We start from the raw sequence: 17,542 nt of genomic DNA, 5'->3' as shown, positions 1-17,542 counted from the left end.
GGGGATGTGCCTGCAACCAAGGTACATGCCCTTGACCAGAATCAAACCTAGGACCCTTCAGTCCGCAGGCTGATGCTCTATCCACTGAGCCAAACCGGTTAGGGCTAGAAATTTTTTGATATTTGCAACCATAGTAAAACAAAGACTTATATTTTTGATATTTATTTTATATATTTAAATGCCATTTAACAAAGAAAAATCAACCAAAAAAATGAGTTCACGTGTCACCTCTGACACGCGTGTCATAGGTTCGCCATCACTGGCCTAGTATGTCCTCCACCCAGGACTCCAAAAAGCGCTCTACAGTTTTGTCCTCTAGCAGTGACAGGGACCACGTCACTGGCCCACTGGCTGCAGGGCCATGGTGAGTGGGTGTGGGCCCACTTTTAAAGCTAAGACCACACAAAAGATAAAGGCGTGCTTTGGAGACAACCCAGCCCAAGAATAAGAGACCCCAGGAGCCCTGACAGACAAGGTCATCCTGGTTACCCACAGTAGTCATCTCAGGGACTCACCAGTGGGCCTCCTCACCTCAGCCTCCCCACCTGAATGCCTTCCAGGAAGGGAGGATGGGAAGGTCCGAGTGCGAGGCTCTGATGCCCACAAGTGTCCTTTGCGACTCTGGGCTTGAAGACAGGAGAGAAAAGAAGGGGCCGGCGTGCTCACTCTCCTTGAGAGGCTCTCAGCACCCGTCAGTTCCTCCTTGGGGTTGTAAACCACCACACTCGGGCTCCCTCAGTTAGTGGCTAGTTTGCAGAAGCCAGAAAAGGGGAAAGGAGGCTGGATCGGGAGGAGCTGTGACCTTTGTGAGAGCTTGTTGGTCTCAGATGCTGTGATTGAGTAAGTGGGGTGTGATTTGGTGGCGAGGGGAATGGAAGCAGCTCTTGCAGCAGTTCAGGGCTCTGTTATCGCCCACAACCATCTGTTTGACTAAGAAGGGGAGCTCTGGTTTCTAGGCTGATCTGAAGAGTGAGGTAAAGGGCCCTAACACTCCAGCTGTCTGTGCACCTTGGCCTAGAGGGCAGAGACCATTGTGTGCTCACGTGCTGACCTCCTGGGCTGGCAGACTCCTAAGTGGGTGTTTCCAATCCCCGGGGCCACTGTTGGCCAGCAACAGTGATAAACACTGGGCTAGAGGGGAATCTGTGTGCAACCACTGGGTAAGGGTAAGTGGGCATGAGGTCAAAAGCAATGGTTTCCTGCCCGGCCAGTGGCTCAACTGAGCATCAACCCATGCACCAGGTCACAGCTCAATCCCTGGCCAGGGCACATGCCCAGGTTGCAGGCTCGATCCCCAAAAGAGGGCATGCAGGAGATCAATTTTTCTCTCACATCCATGTTTCTATCTCCCTCCCCCCTCCTCTCCAAAAATCAATAAAAACGTGTGTTTTTTTTTTTTTTTTAAAAAAAGAGCAATGTTCTATGGCAAGGGCCCTCAAACTTTTTAAACAGGGGGCCAGTTCACTGTCCCTCAGACCGTTGGAGGGCCGGACTATAGTTTAAAAAAAAACTATGAACAAATTCCTATGCACACTGCACATATCTTATTTTGAAGTAAAAAAACAAAACGGGAACAAATACCATATTTGTATTTGCATGTGGCCCGCGGGCCGTGGTTTGAGGACCCCTGTTCTATGGGTTGCCCAGAAAAAGGCCCCCATATTCTCCTTCCACGGCCAGAGTTCCCATAGGAGAGAACACACAGTCAGTAGTTGTTTTCCTTACGAACAAAGTTGTACCTCTACAGAGCCAGCCTCGCACAAATCACTCCAGTATTGCACTGGCTCCGAGACAAGGCACCAGTGCCAGGCTGCCAGCTGGGAGAACCGATTATGGGTGATGGAAAGAGAAAGAATGCTTCTGTCCTTAGCACATGATGGGAACCCCAAAGAATGGACATTTATGCATAAAATAACCCCATTGTTTTTCCCTAAATTCTTCCATCTCATTATGCTCCTGTAGTAATTTTAGTGTGGAGACAAAGAATTTGTTCATTTATACAGGAATAGAGTGTGCAGAGATCCAGACCGGCTTGTCATAGTCTGTATCACTAGGCTCTTCCCAAGAGCAAACTGTAGATTTGCTCGAAATTAGTAAGGGTTCGTCAGTTATTCATTACACATGTAATTAGCCTGGGTAAAAACAGATGCTATTTCAATGTCCTTGACATAAATTTTTTCCACTCCAGGTTATCACCCACACTCCTTTCTGCTTTCCCTACTGAAGTCTGATAAACCCCCAAGTTCCGGATTAGGAGGTGGTTCTATCCTTGGTGGGTCTGACTGCAGATGGAATACTCAAGTGTTCCCATCCAGCTTTGGAATGTGCCTACAACACTCATCCTATGTTCTAAACCCCCTTTTTGGGTAGAACCAAGACAATGGCACAAAGGAGGAAAGTAATGAGCCACCAGTTGGGAAGCAGGTACATTATGCTGGAAACTAATGGGAATATCAGTCCTGAGCAAAATCTTCCAAATTCTGTCAGTGAGGGGTTGGTTGTCTATAGTGTGAGGATGACAACACAGCAAGCCTTTCTATGCTGGTCTTAGGAACTGAAATCGTATTCAGGGCTGTGAAAGTGGGACTGTAAAGAATGGCAGGCACAGACAACAAACTGTTTTAGCTGTGCAGGCTCTGGCCCCAATCTAGACAGGAGCCCTGATAAGTGGAACTCCCAGAGGAAGCTCAGGTTCATTAAGCCTAAGGAATCACAGGCACCCAAGGACCGTGCACTTGAACCAACACATGGGAGCCCTGGGAACTCAAAAGGACGAGGGAGATGTCAGCACTACTGTCTTATTAGTACTTTCCCATCGGGAGCTGGAGACAGTGATGAAACCCAGGAATCCCACCAGCCTCTGGCCTGCTTAGACCCCTGGGGCTGACAGAGCGAGCGCTCAGGTGGGGACCTGAGGTCCACAGGTAGAAACCTTTTTTCTACCATATCCCCAGCACCTAGCAGGTGCTCCATAAATAGCTGTCAAACAAAATGCACAAACACCATGCGCATGGCTAAAGGCACTGGAGAGAAAAGCTCAGGGAAGAGCTCTCCCTCAGTAGGTAAGGGGACCCATCCTTCAGAAGATTCTTTTATTAAAACTGGGTGACATCGATAAGGGGACAGTACAAAAAAAATTTTGGTCCATGAAAAAGAACATAATTCCATTAATAAAAAGTTATCTTTTACAAGGACACTGTGTGGGAGTGCTGAGCTTCCTTCTCATGGTTCCAGCCCCAAGAACAGGTCATCCAGTGTCACTGGGGAGCTTTCAAGGGAGGGGTAGGATAATAGCAGGAAGGAGACAGGGAGAGAATTCTGTCCCCAATGTGGAACAGGCAGGGACACCGGGCTGGGGGATGTGCTCGCAGGAGCCTGAGGAGGGGTGGGAAGCAGGGGCTTTGTCAGTTCTGTGGGTTGAGCCCATGCGAACGGAATTCCCTCTGTGCCCAGCTGTCTCCCACCCTGCTGTGTTGAGTCTGCGAGCCTGGGATATACTAACTCGGGGTGATACACCTGGAAGAATCTGAGGCTCTCATGGAAAGAGGCAAAACCATCTCAGTTCCAAGGGGCCAAAATCATAAGGTCCTGCTGCTCCCTGAGGGGCCTGAAGCTTTGAGGGCAGGGGCTGGGGAGTCACCATCCTGTGAGGCAGGGAGGAAGGAGTCACAAACCCAACTCAGAGCTCTTCTGCAGCCCTAGGCGCTTTCACTCCTCAGTGCCCCAGAAGTCACCAGCAGGCGCCAACTGGGCAGACAAGGGGCAGGAAGACAGGGGTGGCCCAGGGCTTTTACCCGTTTGGCTTTAGGCCTGTTTCTCCACGAAGGGATGGGGAGGCAGAACGGAGTCAGTGAATGAAGCACACCTCCAAGCAACAGCAGGAACAGCCTCCACCAGCAATGACAGTGCCCAGGTTAGACCCCTCGGCTCTGACAGGGAACGGCAAGATTCCCCACCCAGACACCCTGGGTGAGGACGCAAGGAGGGAGTCCTAGAGAGAGCAGCTACAAGGAGTATGCTGGGAGGGAGCAATCATTAAAGAACAAACTCCAATACTGAGGTGGCCCCCTAGGAGGGAGTAAGAGAAGCACTGAGACAGCAGGCCAATCCAGAGACTGCAGACTGACCTGGGCCTCAGTGGAGCTTGAGAGCCAGGGTTCCTTTAGTACTAGAGGGCAACAAGTGAAGGGAGAGTTTGCTCCAAACCTGTGGAGGGAAGGAAGGACATTGGATTCTGTTATCAGGAGAGCCAAGATCAACTAGCTTATAGAGTGCCCCCAGGCCTGAGTCTTGGAGAAGGGAATGAGGCTCCCAACTCCTCGGTCTCTGAAGGGCAGAATCAGTGTTGCTGGTCCCCTTGAAGACCACCTGGCCTTAGGCCCAATCCATTCAATGCACTGATTACCACTACAGGTTCTCTCTCTAATACTATCTAGAGGTCCTATGTAGACCAGGGGAGGGTAGAGGCACCTGGGAACTTTGTGGGGCAAAGGGAAGCTGGGGGTGGGGAGGGATGGGGTGGGAGAAGAGGGTCATAGGTATCTTGTAAGACAGAAATGTGAGACCCTCTTCATTCTGGTGTTGTCCTTCAACCAACAGCATCCCCTGGAAGGTCCCAAGCAAGACCAAGGCAGGTGCTATGAGGCAGGCAGCACGGGGCCCAAAATAAAGAATCGGTGCAGCCAAACCAGGGCTGTGGGAGAGGCCCTATGTATTTCGGATTCCCAGGGCTTGCTCTAATTCTTGCCGTCTCTGCTGCACCTAAGGAGAAAACAGTGGAAGGAGTAGAAGATGAGACAAACCAGGAGTAGGCAGCTAATACCACTGACCCTGCCAGGGAACAGACCCCTTGCCTTTTGTCACTTTTCCCTGTGCAGCCCAGGCACCTACCTTGGAGTAGAAGTATCGGCACACGGCCTCCTGAGCCCAAGGCTGGAAGTAGAACTCAGCTCGGCGCTCTTCCTCTGGGTTACCCACCACATCGGTCATGGTCTGAGGAAGATGGCAGGGAGTAGAGAGAGAACAAATTTGTTTCCTTTCTTTATGCCTGTACAGATTGAATTGTATTCCCCCAAAAGATGTCAAAAATCCTAACCCACCCGTACCTGTGAATCTGACTTTATTTAGAAGTAGGGTCTCTGCAAATATCAAGTTAAGGTGAGATCATTAGGGTAGGCCTAATCCAATATAACTGGTATCCTTATAAAAAGGAGAAATTTAGACACAGACAGAGATGTGCAGAAGGAAGAAGTGAAGACAAATGGAGAATACCATCTGCACACCAAGTACTGCCTGAAGCTACCACAGTTAAGACAGGGGCCTGGAACAGACCCTCCTGCACAGCCCTCAAAGGAACCAACCCCTGCGGACACCATCTTGATTTCAGAACTGTGAAACAATAAATTTCTATTGTTTACACCAATTTGTGGTAGTTTACTACAGCAGTCCTAGCAAAGTACTCATGTAACACCCACAGTCACCCCTGCAATCATCAAGTCATTGCCTGGCTCAGGGATCCCTTCTGGAACTCTTGGTCCCTTGCTCCTCTGCTCAGCCTCCAGAAGAGTAGTCACAGTCACCACAGGACGGCGAGAACTAAGGGAGCATCTCACACATTCTGTGCTCCTTCCTACCTTCTTGCCTGAGCCTCTGCTGCTCTCCTCGCTGGGAAATACCAAATTCTCCATGAAGCCTGGGCCAGCTATTTGAGTCTCATCAACCTCCCTTTTCCTTTTTATTATCTACTGATACTGTTGAGATCCAATGTCTAATATGGTTTATTACTTTTCCAATCACAGCCTAATTTCCCCAAACCGAATGCAAGCTACTTTGAAGCAGAGATCTTTTCCCACCTGTTTCCCCTATGATATGGTGCACAGTGACAACAAATAAATGCAAATGCAAGATAAACATTTGATGATTCTACCTCCATTTCCCTACTTAACTGTCAGACAGACCCTAGAATGTGCTAAAGATAATCTGGTCCCTCACTTACCCTTCTGGCTCTTCTACCAGATGTCACAGAAAACATGCAAACGTGTGCCTCACTGAACTGAGTCCCTCTGCCACTTTCCTAGGTATTTTTACCTTGAGGTCCCGGCACTGGGACTGAAGCCAGTCATTAATGAAACCCTGAGGGTCTCTGGCAAAGCTCAGCATGAACTCCCGCTGGGTCTTCAGCTGATTGATAGTTTCTATTGTCTCATGGATCTGAAAGGAAGAAGGAAGCTCGTAACATTTTCAAACTGGGGAAATGCAAAGTGAAATGGAAGACAGTGTGGACATCTCCTTGTGCCACTCCCAACCTCGTACAGAGCTGCCTAGAAATGGCACTATTGTCCAGAGCTCCAACTGCTCTGGCCCTCACCTTTCTCTCAGGAGATAACTTGCACTGTGCTCTATAGACCTGATGTGAGAGAAGTTTTCCTTTTAGTCTCCAGTGCCCATTCTGGGGGAAGCTACATGGTGAATACTTAACCCACAGCACAGATGGGTCTAAAAACACTCTTGGGTAGAGAAATAGTACAGAGGGCTGTCTCCAAAGTTAGGGTCCATGGATTTTTTTCTCTGCCTTCTTCTCTCATTCTCCATACTTTCCTGGCAATTTCACCTACTCACATGTCTTCCATTACCACTGACAGGGTAATGAGTCCCCAATCTGCAAACTAGAGTCCTTTTTCTAAACTCCAACCAATCCAACAACTTGGATTGCACCTTAAACTCTGTAAAACAAATTCACTACCTTTCCTCCAACACTTGCTTCTCCTCCTGTTGCCAGTCTGAGTGAATATTACCACCCACCCAAACTAGAACCCTGGGAGTCATCCTAATGCCTCCTTCTCCCTCACATCTCACCCCACGATCCCCATCTAAAGAGTCCAAATCCCTTCAACTTCACTTGGACACATCTCAAATCTGCCTACTTATTTCCATCCTCACTGTCTGTACCCTAAGTTTAGACCCTCCACATATCTCACATGAATTACTGCACTGGCCTCCTAACTGAGCTTCCTGCCTCCAAGTCTGCCTCTTAAAATCTGCTCTCCACCTTCCTGCCGGTGATCCCTCGAAATGCAAACAGCCCCTCCAGTCTTCAGGACAAAGTATTAACAGGTGTTTCCTACACGAAAGCTTCTTCATGATTATGCTCTACTTTCCTATCCAGTTTCCTTTCCCAAACGTCCCATCACAGGCACCTGGAGCTGTACCTAGCATACACCCTGCTCCCTTTCTGGAATGTCCTCTGCCTCCTACACCCTAAGCACCACTTTCTTTTCTCCCCCACTGTTAATTTCCACTCTGTCCTTCAAGATTTCGTTGGAGCATCAACTCTTCTGGGAAAGCCTCCCTGTTCTTCTTTTTGGCTTTACTTGTAGCAATTATGTCTAATAAGGTTAAAGATAATAATAAGATAATAACAACAGTAGCAACAATTATCATTTGTTTTTATGTGCCAGGAACAAGGACATGCCTCCACATGAGTTGTCTAACTTAATCCTTACAGTAGGCTTATGAACAGTCTTTATTGCACATATCAGAAACTGAGGCTCAAAGCTATGAAAAGGTATAGTCAGAATCAGAACTCATGTATGTCTGGCTCTAACCAGCACCAAGCACAGTGCCTGACACATACTGGGTGTCAATACATTTCTGAATACCACGAATCAAAAGGCAGCCTAGAAGCTGTGATAGAGGGCTGGTAGCACCCAAACTACCCAGGTAGAAGCACCCACCTTGTTGTCTAGAGTAGCAATCTCCTGCTGGCTGGCAGTAGACAGTAGAAAAGAATTCATCTGGGTCTTCAAAGTATCATCCACTTCCACATCAATGTCATAACAAGCCGTCTTTTTCTGATCATTTGGGTCAACACTGGGGAGGAAATCAAAGGGGCCCGGTAAAGGGCTTGTCTCCTAAGACCTAATTACACAGGGTCAAGAAGATGGCTCAGGAATGAGGGGAAAGAAGTTGATTGCAAAACTCCTTTTGGGTATGATGAAGTGTTCTGGATCTTTCTTGTGGTGGTAGCTACAGGGTATTACACATTTCCCCAAAGTCATCAAAATATACTTTAAACAGGTACAATTTCTTGTATACGTATAAACCTCAATAAAGTTGATTTGTTTAAAAAGTCAATGGTAAAAATTTAAGTGGTACAAAAGATATCCAGTGAAAAGTAGGTTTCTCCCTACCCAAAGAAAACCACTACTGTAGTATCTTGTGTTATCTTTCTGCCTGTTAAACTAAAATTGACCCTGAAAATGAATTCAAATAAAACACACACCACACAAAAAAAGTGCTCTAACTTTAATTACAGGAATATAGAACAGACCAATTTCTCCTAACCCAAAGTAGAGGTAACAGGAGTTACTCCTAGCTGAGTGATGGTTCACAGTCTAAAGAAAGGAAGGCCTTTATTGGAATTAATACAGAGTAAGGGTAAGAAGGCAGAGAGACTATATCCAACCACAGAGACATGCTGCTTTGAGGCGGAAGTACCTTCCTTCATGTTATATGTGCCTAAAGATGCCTTGCTCATCCATCTTCTGAACAAAAAGTAGATGGAGGTCATGGAGGTGGAGTGTCAGACTGGAATGCCCTACCATCCAGAGAAAAGATGGTAGCCTATCAGCAACGAACTGATAAATGTCTAAAAACAGATTCTCCAAAGAAGAGGGGAAAAGCCCTGATTTGTAGCATTTGCCAATTTCTGTGGTTTAAATATTCCCAACATGGTTGATTTCAAGCTGCCAACATTACATCACTGATCAAGGAGCTGAGAAGAGCTGTGCAGTTACACATCATTATACTGTACTTCCACCAGACAGACACAACAGACATAAGTAACCTTGAAAACATAGATACTAATAAAATAATTAGGAAATAAACTTTTGAGTAATATTACTCATTTTAACATCATATATTTAATTCTAAGTTTATATAATTTAATTTTAAATAACAGCTATGTTTAACAACCTGCTTTCAAAATTCCTGAAAATTTGACAGTTGGCTTGTGCAAACTGGTACAAGCCAGCACCAGTACACCACTACCTCCCATACACATGCTTACCTGATGACATGGTTAATGATGATGGGTTCTGGTGGCATAAGCAAGGCGTGGAGCCTTTGGGGGATTTCTGAAAACTTCATACGCTGAGACTCAAAGATCTGTGGAAAAGGGGGAGGGGATAAGAAGTTGGCATTCTGGGTTCAATTAGGGCTTCAGAGGACTCTAGCAAAAGAATGGGTCCTTTCTTACCTGCTGGAGGTACTTGTCACAGATGACAAACTCCCGCTCATGAGGGTCCTGGAGCTTATGTGTCTTAATATATTGCCACAGTGCTTGAATGATCACGGGACGGGTCTGGGTGTGGATGCCCAGGAGCCTAGCCAGGCGAGGATCTAATTTAAACTGGGGAGGCTGCAGAACACCAAAGAATACAGAGATGAAGCGAGTGAGCTGGGTCTATATGCATTTTGGGGTGTTTAGCATGACCATACATTCAAGTCATTCAACAGTAGTAATGCAGTGTTTTCTCTGGGACAAACAATAGGAGAAATTCAAAAATGACTAAGACCCTATTCCCGTATCTAGGGAACTTAAAGTCTGGTGTAATTATCCACAACTAGACTTAAACTTGAAAATGTCAGACTGCTGCCCTAGGTGGTTTGGCTCAGTGGCTAGAGAGTCAACCAGTGGACTGAAGGGTCCTGGGTTCGATTCTGGTCAAGGGCACGTACCTTGGTTGTAGGCTCGATCCCTAGCCCTGGTTGGGGCTCATGTGGGAGGCAACCAATCAACAGATGTTTCTCTCTGTCCCACTCTCTCTCAAAATCAACCTGAAAATATCCTCAGGTGAGAATTAACCAACCAACCAAATAAAAACAAACAAACAAAAATGTCAGACTGCTAATGAGATGTGGCTGTGGCTGTGAAAGCCAGACCCCCTCACGTCACCATAGCATACCTGGTAATCCAGCATCAGTAGGACAGTACACCGGACATTCACATCTCCTGGCCGCTTCACCTGGAAGCCATCCGTCTCCTGGGTAGTGGCGGTCCTGTGCCACTACAGAGAGGAAGATGTCAGGGGGTGCTCTCCCAGGGGAAGAGCTGGGGTGGGAGGGAAGAGCTTCTGTAATGACTGAATTCAACTTTGATTACTGAGGCTACTGGAAAAGAGCAATAGCATGAGTTTATTTGTTTTTTAATTGCTTATGGCTTTGGGATTATTATCTGTTTAATTAGATTAACCTTTCAATTCTTAGTGCTCAGGGTCACGTTTAAATTAGCCTAAATTTCCAGTGATATTTTATCTACATGATGGATAGTACACATGTGAATGGTAAAATAACACAACTATCATTTACTGAATACTTACTATGTATGAGAGTATTCTAAGACATTTACTTGGATTATATCATTAAATCCCACAACATCCATACCAGATAGGCACAGTTCAGCCTATTTTGCAAATGAGAAAACTGCTTAGAAAAATGAAGTTTGCCTAAGGTCAAAGAGCAGTAAGTATTGGAGCTGCCATTTGAGATCTGGTGTGTCTAACTCTACAATCTACATTCCTAGTCACCACCATGCTTTAGTTAAGCATATTTACAAATTTCTATTGATTCTATGACTGACTTCCCTTATTAGATGGTAAAGACTTTCCCATGTTTCTTAATGGTTGAGGTTAAGGGGCTGCAGTTACACTGGCAAAAAAAGGAGCAGGTTAAGTTCACTTGGAATGTTGGACTGCCTCATTCTGGTTTTGACTGTATCCCAAAGAATACTGTTGCTAACATGGCTTTCAGAACATTGCATAATCAGGCATTATAATAACAAATTCTTAATTTTGGAATGTGAATCTAAACATGGCAGGGATCAAAAGGAAGTCCCAGATCTATAACAGTAACCCTGGCAAAGAATAGAACCCTAACAGTTAGCCCCCCTAATTAGAGACTCTACTACCATGAAAAAGTATGAATGATGTATGGTTAACTATGTCTCAACCTTGTTAATAAGCAAGATACACGTGGCATGTAAAAGAGGCCTCCATTAGCATTCCCCTTGAAAGTGGAGGGAACAACCAAGATAGTAACATTAAAAAGGTGAGACAAGTCAGACTGCAACAGCTAGTGCCCCCTGGAGGTCAATGTGCAAACTACAATGGTGGCACTGTACCCCTGGGGCAAGTCTTTATTTTTTATTTACACCTCCCCCCCGCCTAGACATTAAAGTTTGACTCCCAAGTCCATCATCCTTCAGTCACAGAGTCAAAGCCAGGAGGGCAGAGCTACTCACTTCTACCAGATGGTTGTCTGGCCCGTACAGGTCTTTGTCCAGCTCGATCACCAAGGATTTAAAAAAGGAAGAGAACTTCCTCTTTTGCTTGGTGGCATCGTATTTGGACAAGGCTGACTGGAGAGAGACAAAAGGTCATGTTAGAAAAGCCCAGAAACAATTCCTTGAGACAAAGTCCCATAAAAAAAATGGACCCAAATAGCAATGGGAAAACCCAAAAATGTCTTTTGAGCTTGGCTGGGGTGGCTCAGTGGTTGAGTGTCGAACTATGAACCAGGAGGTCACGGTTTGATTCCTGGTCAAGGCACATGCCTGGGTTGCAGGCCTGGTCCCCAGTGGGGGGCATGCAGGAGGCAGCTGATCAATGATTCTTTCTCATCATTGATGTTTCTGCCCCTCTCTCCATCTCCCCACCCCCCGAAAAAAGTAAAAACATATTTTAAAAAAATGTCTTTTGGGTATCTCTTAGAAAATGGCAAGGTAGGTGTCTGTGAGTATTAAACAAGTCACAGTAGCAACAGAACCCTGAAGCAGCAGCCTATATTATGTATAGGGTCACCGACTTAACTTTGTCAAGTTAAGCCAAACCATTACACATAACAAAGCGAGTCTAAACAGAGAAAAGTCTGACTACAGAGGGGAAATGAATCATAGGCGATGTACAGCCAGAACAAAAACAGCTTGTTTGGGTAGAATGACACCACCAGCACACGGGCTGGATCTATAAAGAGAAGGAGGCTCTGACACTGAACCCTGGTTCTCCTGCAAAAATGCACTCACATTAGCTTGCCTGTGAACAGCTAAAAATAGAGAGCCAGAGAGTATCAGGGAAAAGTGAGCTTCCCCAAGGGGCTTCTGGGTAGAAGTTTGGGGGCTATCACCTGTCAGCTGATGCTCCCCATGAAGCAACCAAGGGCCTGTCAGATAAATCTGCTCCACTTAAACTGTGAGATGTCTCCAATGAATGTTGGGAAGATAGAGATGCCACAAGGGGAATCAAAGACCTCAAGAACTCAGAGAGGAAAATATGGCCTCAAATTTTAAGTGCAAGCTCACTTGAAAACACACACACACACACACACACACACACACACACACACACACACCAGAATACTCCGCACATACTGCTAAATTCAATGGCCAGTAGCATCAGGAGGAAGGTAAATAACAAATCAAATCCCAGGACAATAAGGTGCTCGATAGGACACCACAGTGAGGGCCAAGCTGTGGGAGCCAACACAAAGAACCATTGTCTTTAGCACAGGGAACACAGCGACCCCTCCCCCGCTGTTCCCAACAGGAGCTGTGAGCACCAGTCAGGCTTCCTGCCAACCAGACAAGGCTGCTTGTTCCCAGCAGCTCCCACCCCAGACACAGACCCGCGGTGGACCTTGAACTCACATCCTCCAGGAGCCGTCCTTCTACCCGAAGCTCCCAGGAAGCCACCGTCCCTTCCCCATCCTCGGCATCTGACTTGGCCGGATTGAAAGTGTTAGAAATGAAAATTCGCAGCTTCCGTTTTTGCTGAGGAAGGCAGAAACAGGATTGATGGTGGGGCTTCAGTGGTTTGATGGTGAAGACAGGGTCTCCCCAAACCCCAATATTATTCCTAACAGACTGGCTTAGTGTCTATCCAGTACCTAGGGTGGGTGGACAGAGATTCCACCTAGGAGTACAGGCCATTGGTCTGAGTGCAAATGTATATACTGAGATGCTAGGTGGTTCAGTCATGCAAGGTACCAGTTCCTAAGGTGTCAGAGTAGTTGTAGCAAAAACATGGACAAGGTATAGTATATTTCTGGTGCGAGAGATATCAAAAATCCCTCCGCTTTTGCTGTTTTGTTTTTATGTTCCTAACGTAAGTCTCAGTTGGTAGGTAGATGGGAAAGATGTAACTTAAATGCCAAGGAGAGCTGTGCTGCGTGTTTGGTTTCTCATCCTAAGCCTGTTGCAGGTTCCCGAGTCCTCTCTGTGGTTGTCTGCCCAGTGTACTCCTGCGTTACCTTGATGGGACGTTTCAAGGCCTCCTGTATATCCAGCCGCTTCCTCATGATGGTCTGGTCCAGTTTCCTTTCAAAAGCCAAGAGATCCATATAGGCCTGGGATTCTGGTACCAGTTCACGAATCTTAGAAACAGAAAAACATCATGCGGATAGAGAGCTGACCATCTCTATTCTCAAACTCACCACACCCTCAAGAAGACCTACAGCCTGGACTCACCCTTTGAGGTAGAATTTTGTCAGCCATCTTCTTTTTCTTTGCACTGTTCAAGATAAATACTGTTATCAGGTTGGGATGGAACTAACCAGAACACGAAGACAGGGTGTCCGCACCCCCATTTATAGTAAAGTGAAGGGACTGCAAAGATTTTCTCAAATCTGCCGGAACCGGTTTGGCCTGCGGACTGAAAGGTCCCAGGTTCGATTCCGGTCTGGGGCATGTGCCTTGGTTGCGGGCACATCCCCGGTGAGAGATGTGCAGGAGACGGCTGATCGATGTTTCTCTCCCATCGATGTTTCTGACTCTCTATCTCTCTCTCCCTTCCTCTCTGTACAAAATCAATAAAATATATTTAAAAAATAAAATAGATTTTCTCAAATCAAAGACATTCCCTCACCCCCCCACCCCCACACACACATGAGGCATCCTCCAGAATAAGCACATTCTGCTGACACAGCACCGCCATTTCTCGGTTCAGATACTCCCTCCCCCACCTCCCCACTCCTCCCTGCCCCCCAGGGTCATCTTACTTGTGGTTTCGATTCTGGACCGCCTGCTGCTGGACCTGCTGGACCTGCTGAGGAGCGGGTCTCTTGCGGGACTGGTCCATCCCCGACTGAGCCAGGCCAGGTCGGACTGAGGGGTTCCCCCCATAGCCAGGGGGTCCCATGGAAGGTCCCTGAGGTGTCATGCGGCTGCCTGGCAGCATACCTGGTCTCTACAGAGGGGAGAGGACCCAGAGATGACATAGCTTCCCCTGCTGAGCCCACCGAGAAGGGAACCGGGGGATTCTTGAGCTCTTCGAATGAAGCAAGGCCAGTGGGGGGAGCGCAGGGGGCGGAGTACCATGGAGAGCCCTCGGCCCCTTTGAAATGCAAATCACAGGAGCTTCCTCTGCTCCAGCCGTGATTCCTAAGAAAATATCGCTCCAAAGTAGGAATCAGGTTACACCCAAATCCCCCCTCGTCTACTTTGCATCGGACACACCCGGCATCTCCAGTCCCGACAGTGCTGCCAGCTCCTCCCTCCTCCGGGGCTGGTGGTGTGGCCCTAAGCCCTCCTGCCCTCCAGGTCTCAGCTGCCCGCACCGGCCCCTCCACCCGCCCGGGGCCCACATCCTGACCCCGCCCCACGGAAACCGTGCCCCCGGGAGCAGGTGGAGAAGCTAACGGCCTCCCCCACTCTCACTCGGGGCCCCGGTCCTCCCAGGAGCCCCTCCTCCTCCTCGCCCCGCCGCTGTCACTCCCAGGCCCCCGCTCGGCTCCGCCCCGGCCCGCGCGCCCCTCCTCCAGCCCCGCTCACCGGATAGGCCGCCCCGGGCATCGGGGAGCGGTACAGCCCCTGACCCGGCGCCGGGCCCATTCGCACGGGAGGCCCCGGAGTCCCGCCCGGGCCCAGGGCAGCCGCCGCGCCCGCCCCTCCTGAGGCTCCGGCGCCGCCGCTCGGAGCCACAGACTGGAAACCCGCCCGGGCCGCCATCTTCCCCGGAGCCGCTGCTGCAGCTGCACAAAGAACCGGAACCGGAACTCCCCCCGCCCCCTGCGCGCCCCCCGCGCGCTCGCCTGTCCGCCCGGCCGGCCGGCCGGCACGGGAGGCTCAGGGCAGCGAGACTGTGGGCTAGAGGGGGCAACCAGCGGAGAAGGTGTTGACCACGCCCTCCCGCCTTCGCGGTCCGCGAGGGGGGAAACCATAGAGACGGGCCCTGGGATAGAGCGGCCCTGGGCGCGGGCGCCCCCAGGCGACGGGAGGGAGACAGGCCTGGAAAGGTGGACCCCGGCCCCGGCCCGGCGCTCTGATGAGGACCGTGGTGGTGGGCCGGCTTCACCTGGGCGCAGTGTGTTCAACTTTCCGAAGCGCTTGGGCTGTTCGTCTCCTCCTCTTCCTGCTACAGAAGCCCGAGGGACGGAATGAGCGCACTGTTTATCCTGTTTCACAGACGGGAAAGCTGGACTCGGGGGAAATGACTTGGCAAAGGTCATTAGGTCAGCAGCAAAGCCAAAGCCCAGAATCCACATCTTGCGGCTCATACATTTCCTGCGGCTCATTCCACAGAAAGCGGGCCTCCGTAACGACCTCATTAGAACTTCAACCCAACGAATTCCCTGACTTTTAACCTAACCTGCTTCCAGATTTTAAGTTTATTTTAACATTTGACCCTGCCTCCTCTCCAGAGCATCCTTTGTGCAAGGACTTTGGGATCTCTGTTGCCTTTGCCCCTTCCTCTTTCCCTGTCCAGAGGTTCAAACCATTCCTGGTGTGATGGCCAGCCAGTCTCGTCCCTGGAGGACCAGGGTCTCCCTGCTCAAGCCTCCTTGCTCCTCCCCTGGTTGTCTGGCCCTAAGCCACACTTAGCTCTAGGCACTTAATGGGAAGGCCTGAATGCTATTGAGATAAGAGAAGAAGACACTGAAGAGGAGTGGTTGAAACCCAGTTTATTAGACCAGAGGCATGCTCCACCCTTAGCCCTGCTTGCTGTTCTCCGCCCCGTGCACACCCCCTGGCCTGGCTCCTGCTTCCCTCTGGAGAGGTCTGCTCTCTAAGGAATTACTAGGAACTGAGGTCCCCAAAGATCCTATAGCCTCACCCTCCAGCTCCAGGTCAATGCACAGGTGACCTGCCACAGGTCCTGTTCTGGGGTTGGAGACCGAGAGATGGTTGGCAGAGAAGGCCTGGGAAGGGGCAGGGCTCTGGCCTGGGAGGCCACCTAGTGGGAGGGGCACAGCAGCTCCCTCTCTCACTCAGTTTCTCTTTAAGGTAGGAATAGCGCTCAGCGTCCCCGCTTTCCTCCCACTCCCAAACCAGACCTCACCAGAAAATAGAAGTGATGGGTTTGGGTATCAGATGAGGAAAGGGGACTGGGCCCTAGAAGGAGGGAAAGGCCACTGAGGGAACCTCAGCTCTGCCTGTCAGCACCCACTGCCCCAGCAAAGGCGTCACTGATCCATAGGCCCCTCTGTCTTTGAAGCCCTGGGCTTGGTGTGCAGAGCAGACCTCCATCCCTTGGGTGGGGGCTGTCTCCGTATCCGTCCCTTCCCTTGGGAGGCCACAGGCAGCCTTACAGAGGACGCTGGGGTGGGAGGAGCAGGGGAGGGAACGTTAAGGCTACAGGGAGGACAGAGAATGCCCCGGTTAGGGGGAGAGGGTGAGGCCAGAAAGAGGCAGAGCTTGTGATTCACAGCTTCCTTTATGTCGCCACCGAGACAGTGCGAAGGTTACAATGCGCGTGTCGTCTCCTTGTGCTTCTCAGAGGGATGTGTGTACACAGTACAGACACCAGGGGAGAGAGTCCAACTCTTTATACAGGTGAAGGCATTCAGAGACCAGGGAGGGAGCAGAAACATGGGAAGGGGTACTTGGGGCGGGAGGATGGTTCTTAGAGACAAGAGGGGATGGGGCAGAGACAGACAGAGTGAGGGGAAAGTATATACAGAGATATAGCAATATAGAGTCTGTATCATATAGAAATAGAAAATGCAGATGAGGTTGTTGAGAGAAGCAAATGAAGTTGGGAAAGAGGATGTGGGAGAATTCCATAAGAAAATTTATGGATGTGGCCCTCCGCAGGGGCCCCTGGGAGCGGGACCAGTGCCCCCTCCCTGAGCTGGAAGCCAACCAGCTGGATCTTTTATGGGACAGTAGAGGAGGCTGCCTCTTGGGATTTCTCTCCAGCAGCTCTGGGTGGGGGTGAACTTGTAGGTATCAGGATGTGGCCTACAGCACCAGGGCCACATCTTGTCCCCATCTCCACTTCTTCAGGGGATCCCTACCCCTACCTCCCTAGTGACTTCACGTGGTGTATGTGTGGGGTGGGGGGGCGGGGCTTAGTTCCTGCCTGGAGACTTGCGATTGGGAGGTGGCCACTGGGCTGAGAGGGTCTCTTAAGGCTGGGGAAGCCCCCCCACCACCACCACTATCCCTCCCCTTCCAGGTACATTCTCTGATTTAGGGCCAAATTCCAGATCTGAATGATCCCCTCCACCCCGCCCCCCCCCCACTAGGAGGGGGCTTTGGTGACTGGTGGCA

General features: G+C 49.4%; 1 protein-coding gene across 1 annotated transcript; it reads right to left on the bottom strand.

Annotated features, from left to right (window-relative positions):
- Positions 1-4,551: 4,551 nt before the first annotated feature.
- Positions 4,552-15,162, bottom strand: SMARCD1 (SWI/SNF related, matrix associated, actin dependent regulator of chromatin, subfamily d, member 1). Its single transcript, XM_059682830.1, has 13 exons — positions 14,822-15,162; positions 14,050-14,237; positions 13,520-13,562; positions 13,303-13,425; positions 12,701-12,823; positions 11,300-11,416; positions 9,966-10,067; positions 9,257-9,418; positions 9,068-9,165; positions 7,734-7,869; positions 6,088-6,210; positions 4,891-4,992; positions 4,552-4,761 (listed from the first exon to the last, which is right to left on the bottom strand). The coding sequence occupies exons 1-13, from the start codon at positions 14,996-14,998 to the stop codon at positions 4,708-4,710; spliced, it is 1,548 nt and encodes a 515-aa protein (XP_059538813.1). The 5' UTR covers positions 14,999-15,162; the 3' UTR covers positions 4,552-4,707.
- Between the last annotated feature and the right edge of the window lie 2,380 nt (positions 15,163-17,542).

This window comes from Myotis daubentonii, chromosome 2 (genome assembly GCF_963259705.1).
Source record: "Myotis daubentonii chromosome 2, mMyoDau2.1, whole genome shotgun sequence".
Lineage (NCBI taxonomy): Eukaryota > Metazoa > Chordata > Mammalia > Chiroptera > Vespertilionidae > Myotis > Myotis daubentonii.
Note: the sequence above shows the minus strand (reverse complement) of the source record. Positions and strands in the feature narration are given on the sequence as shown.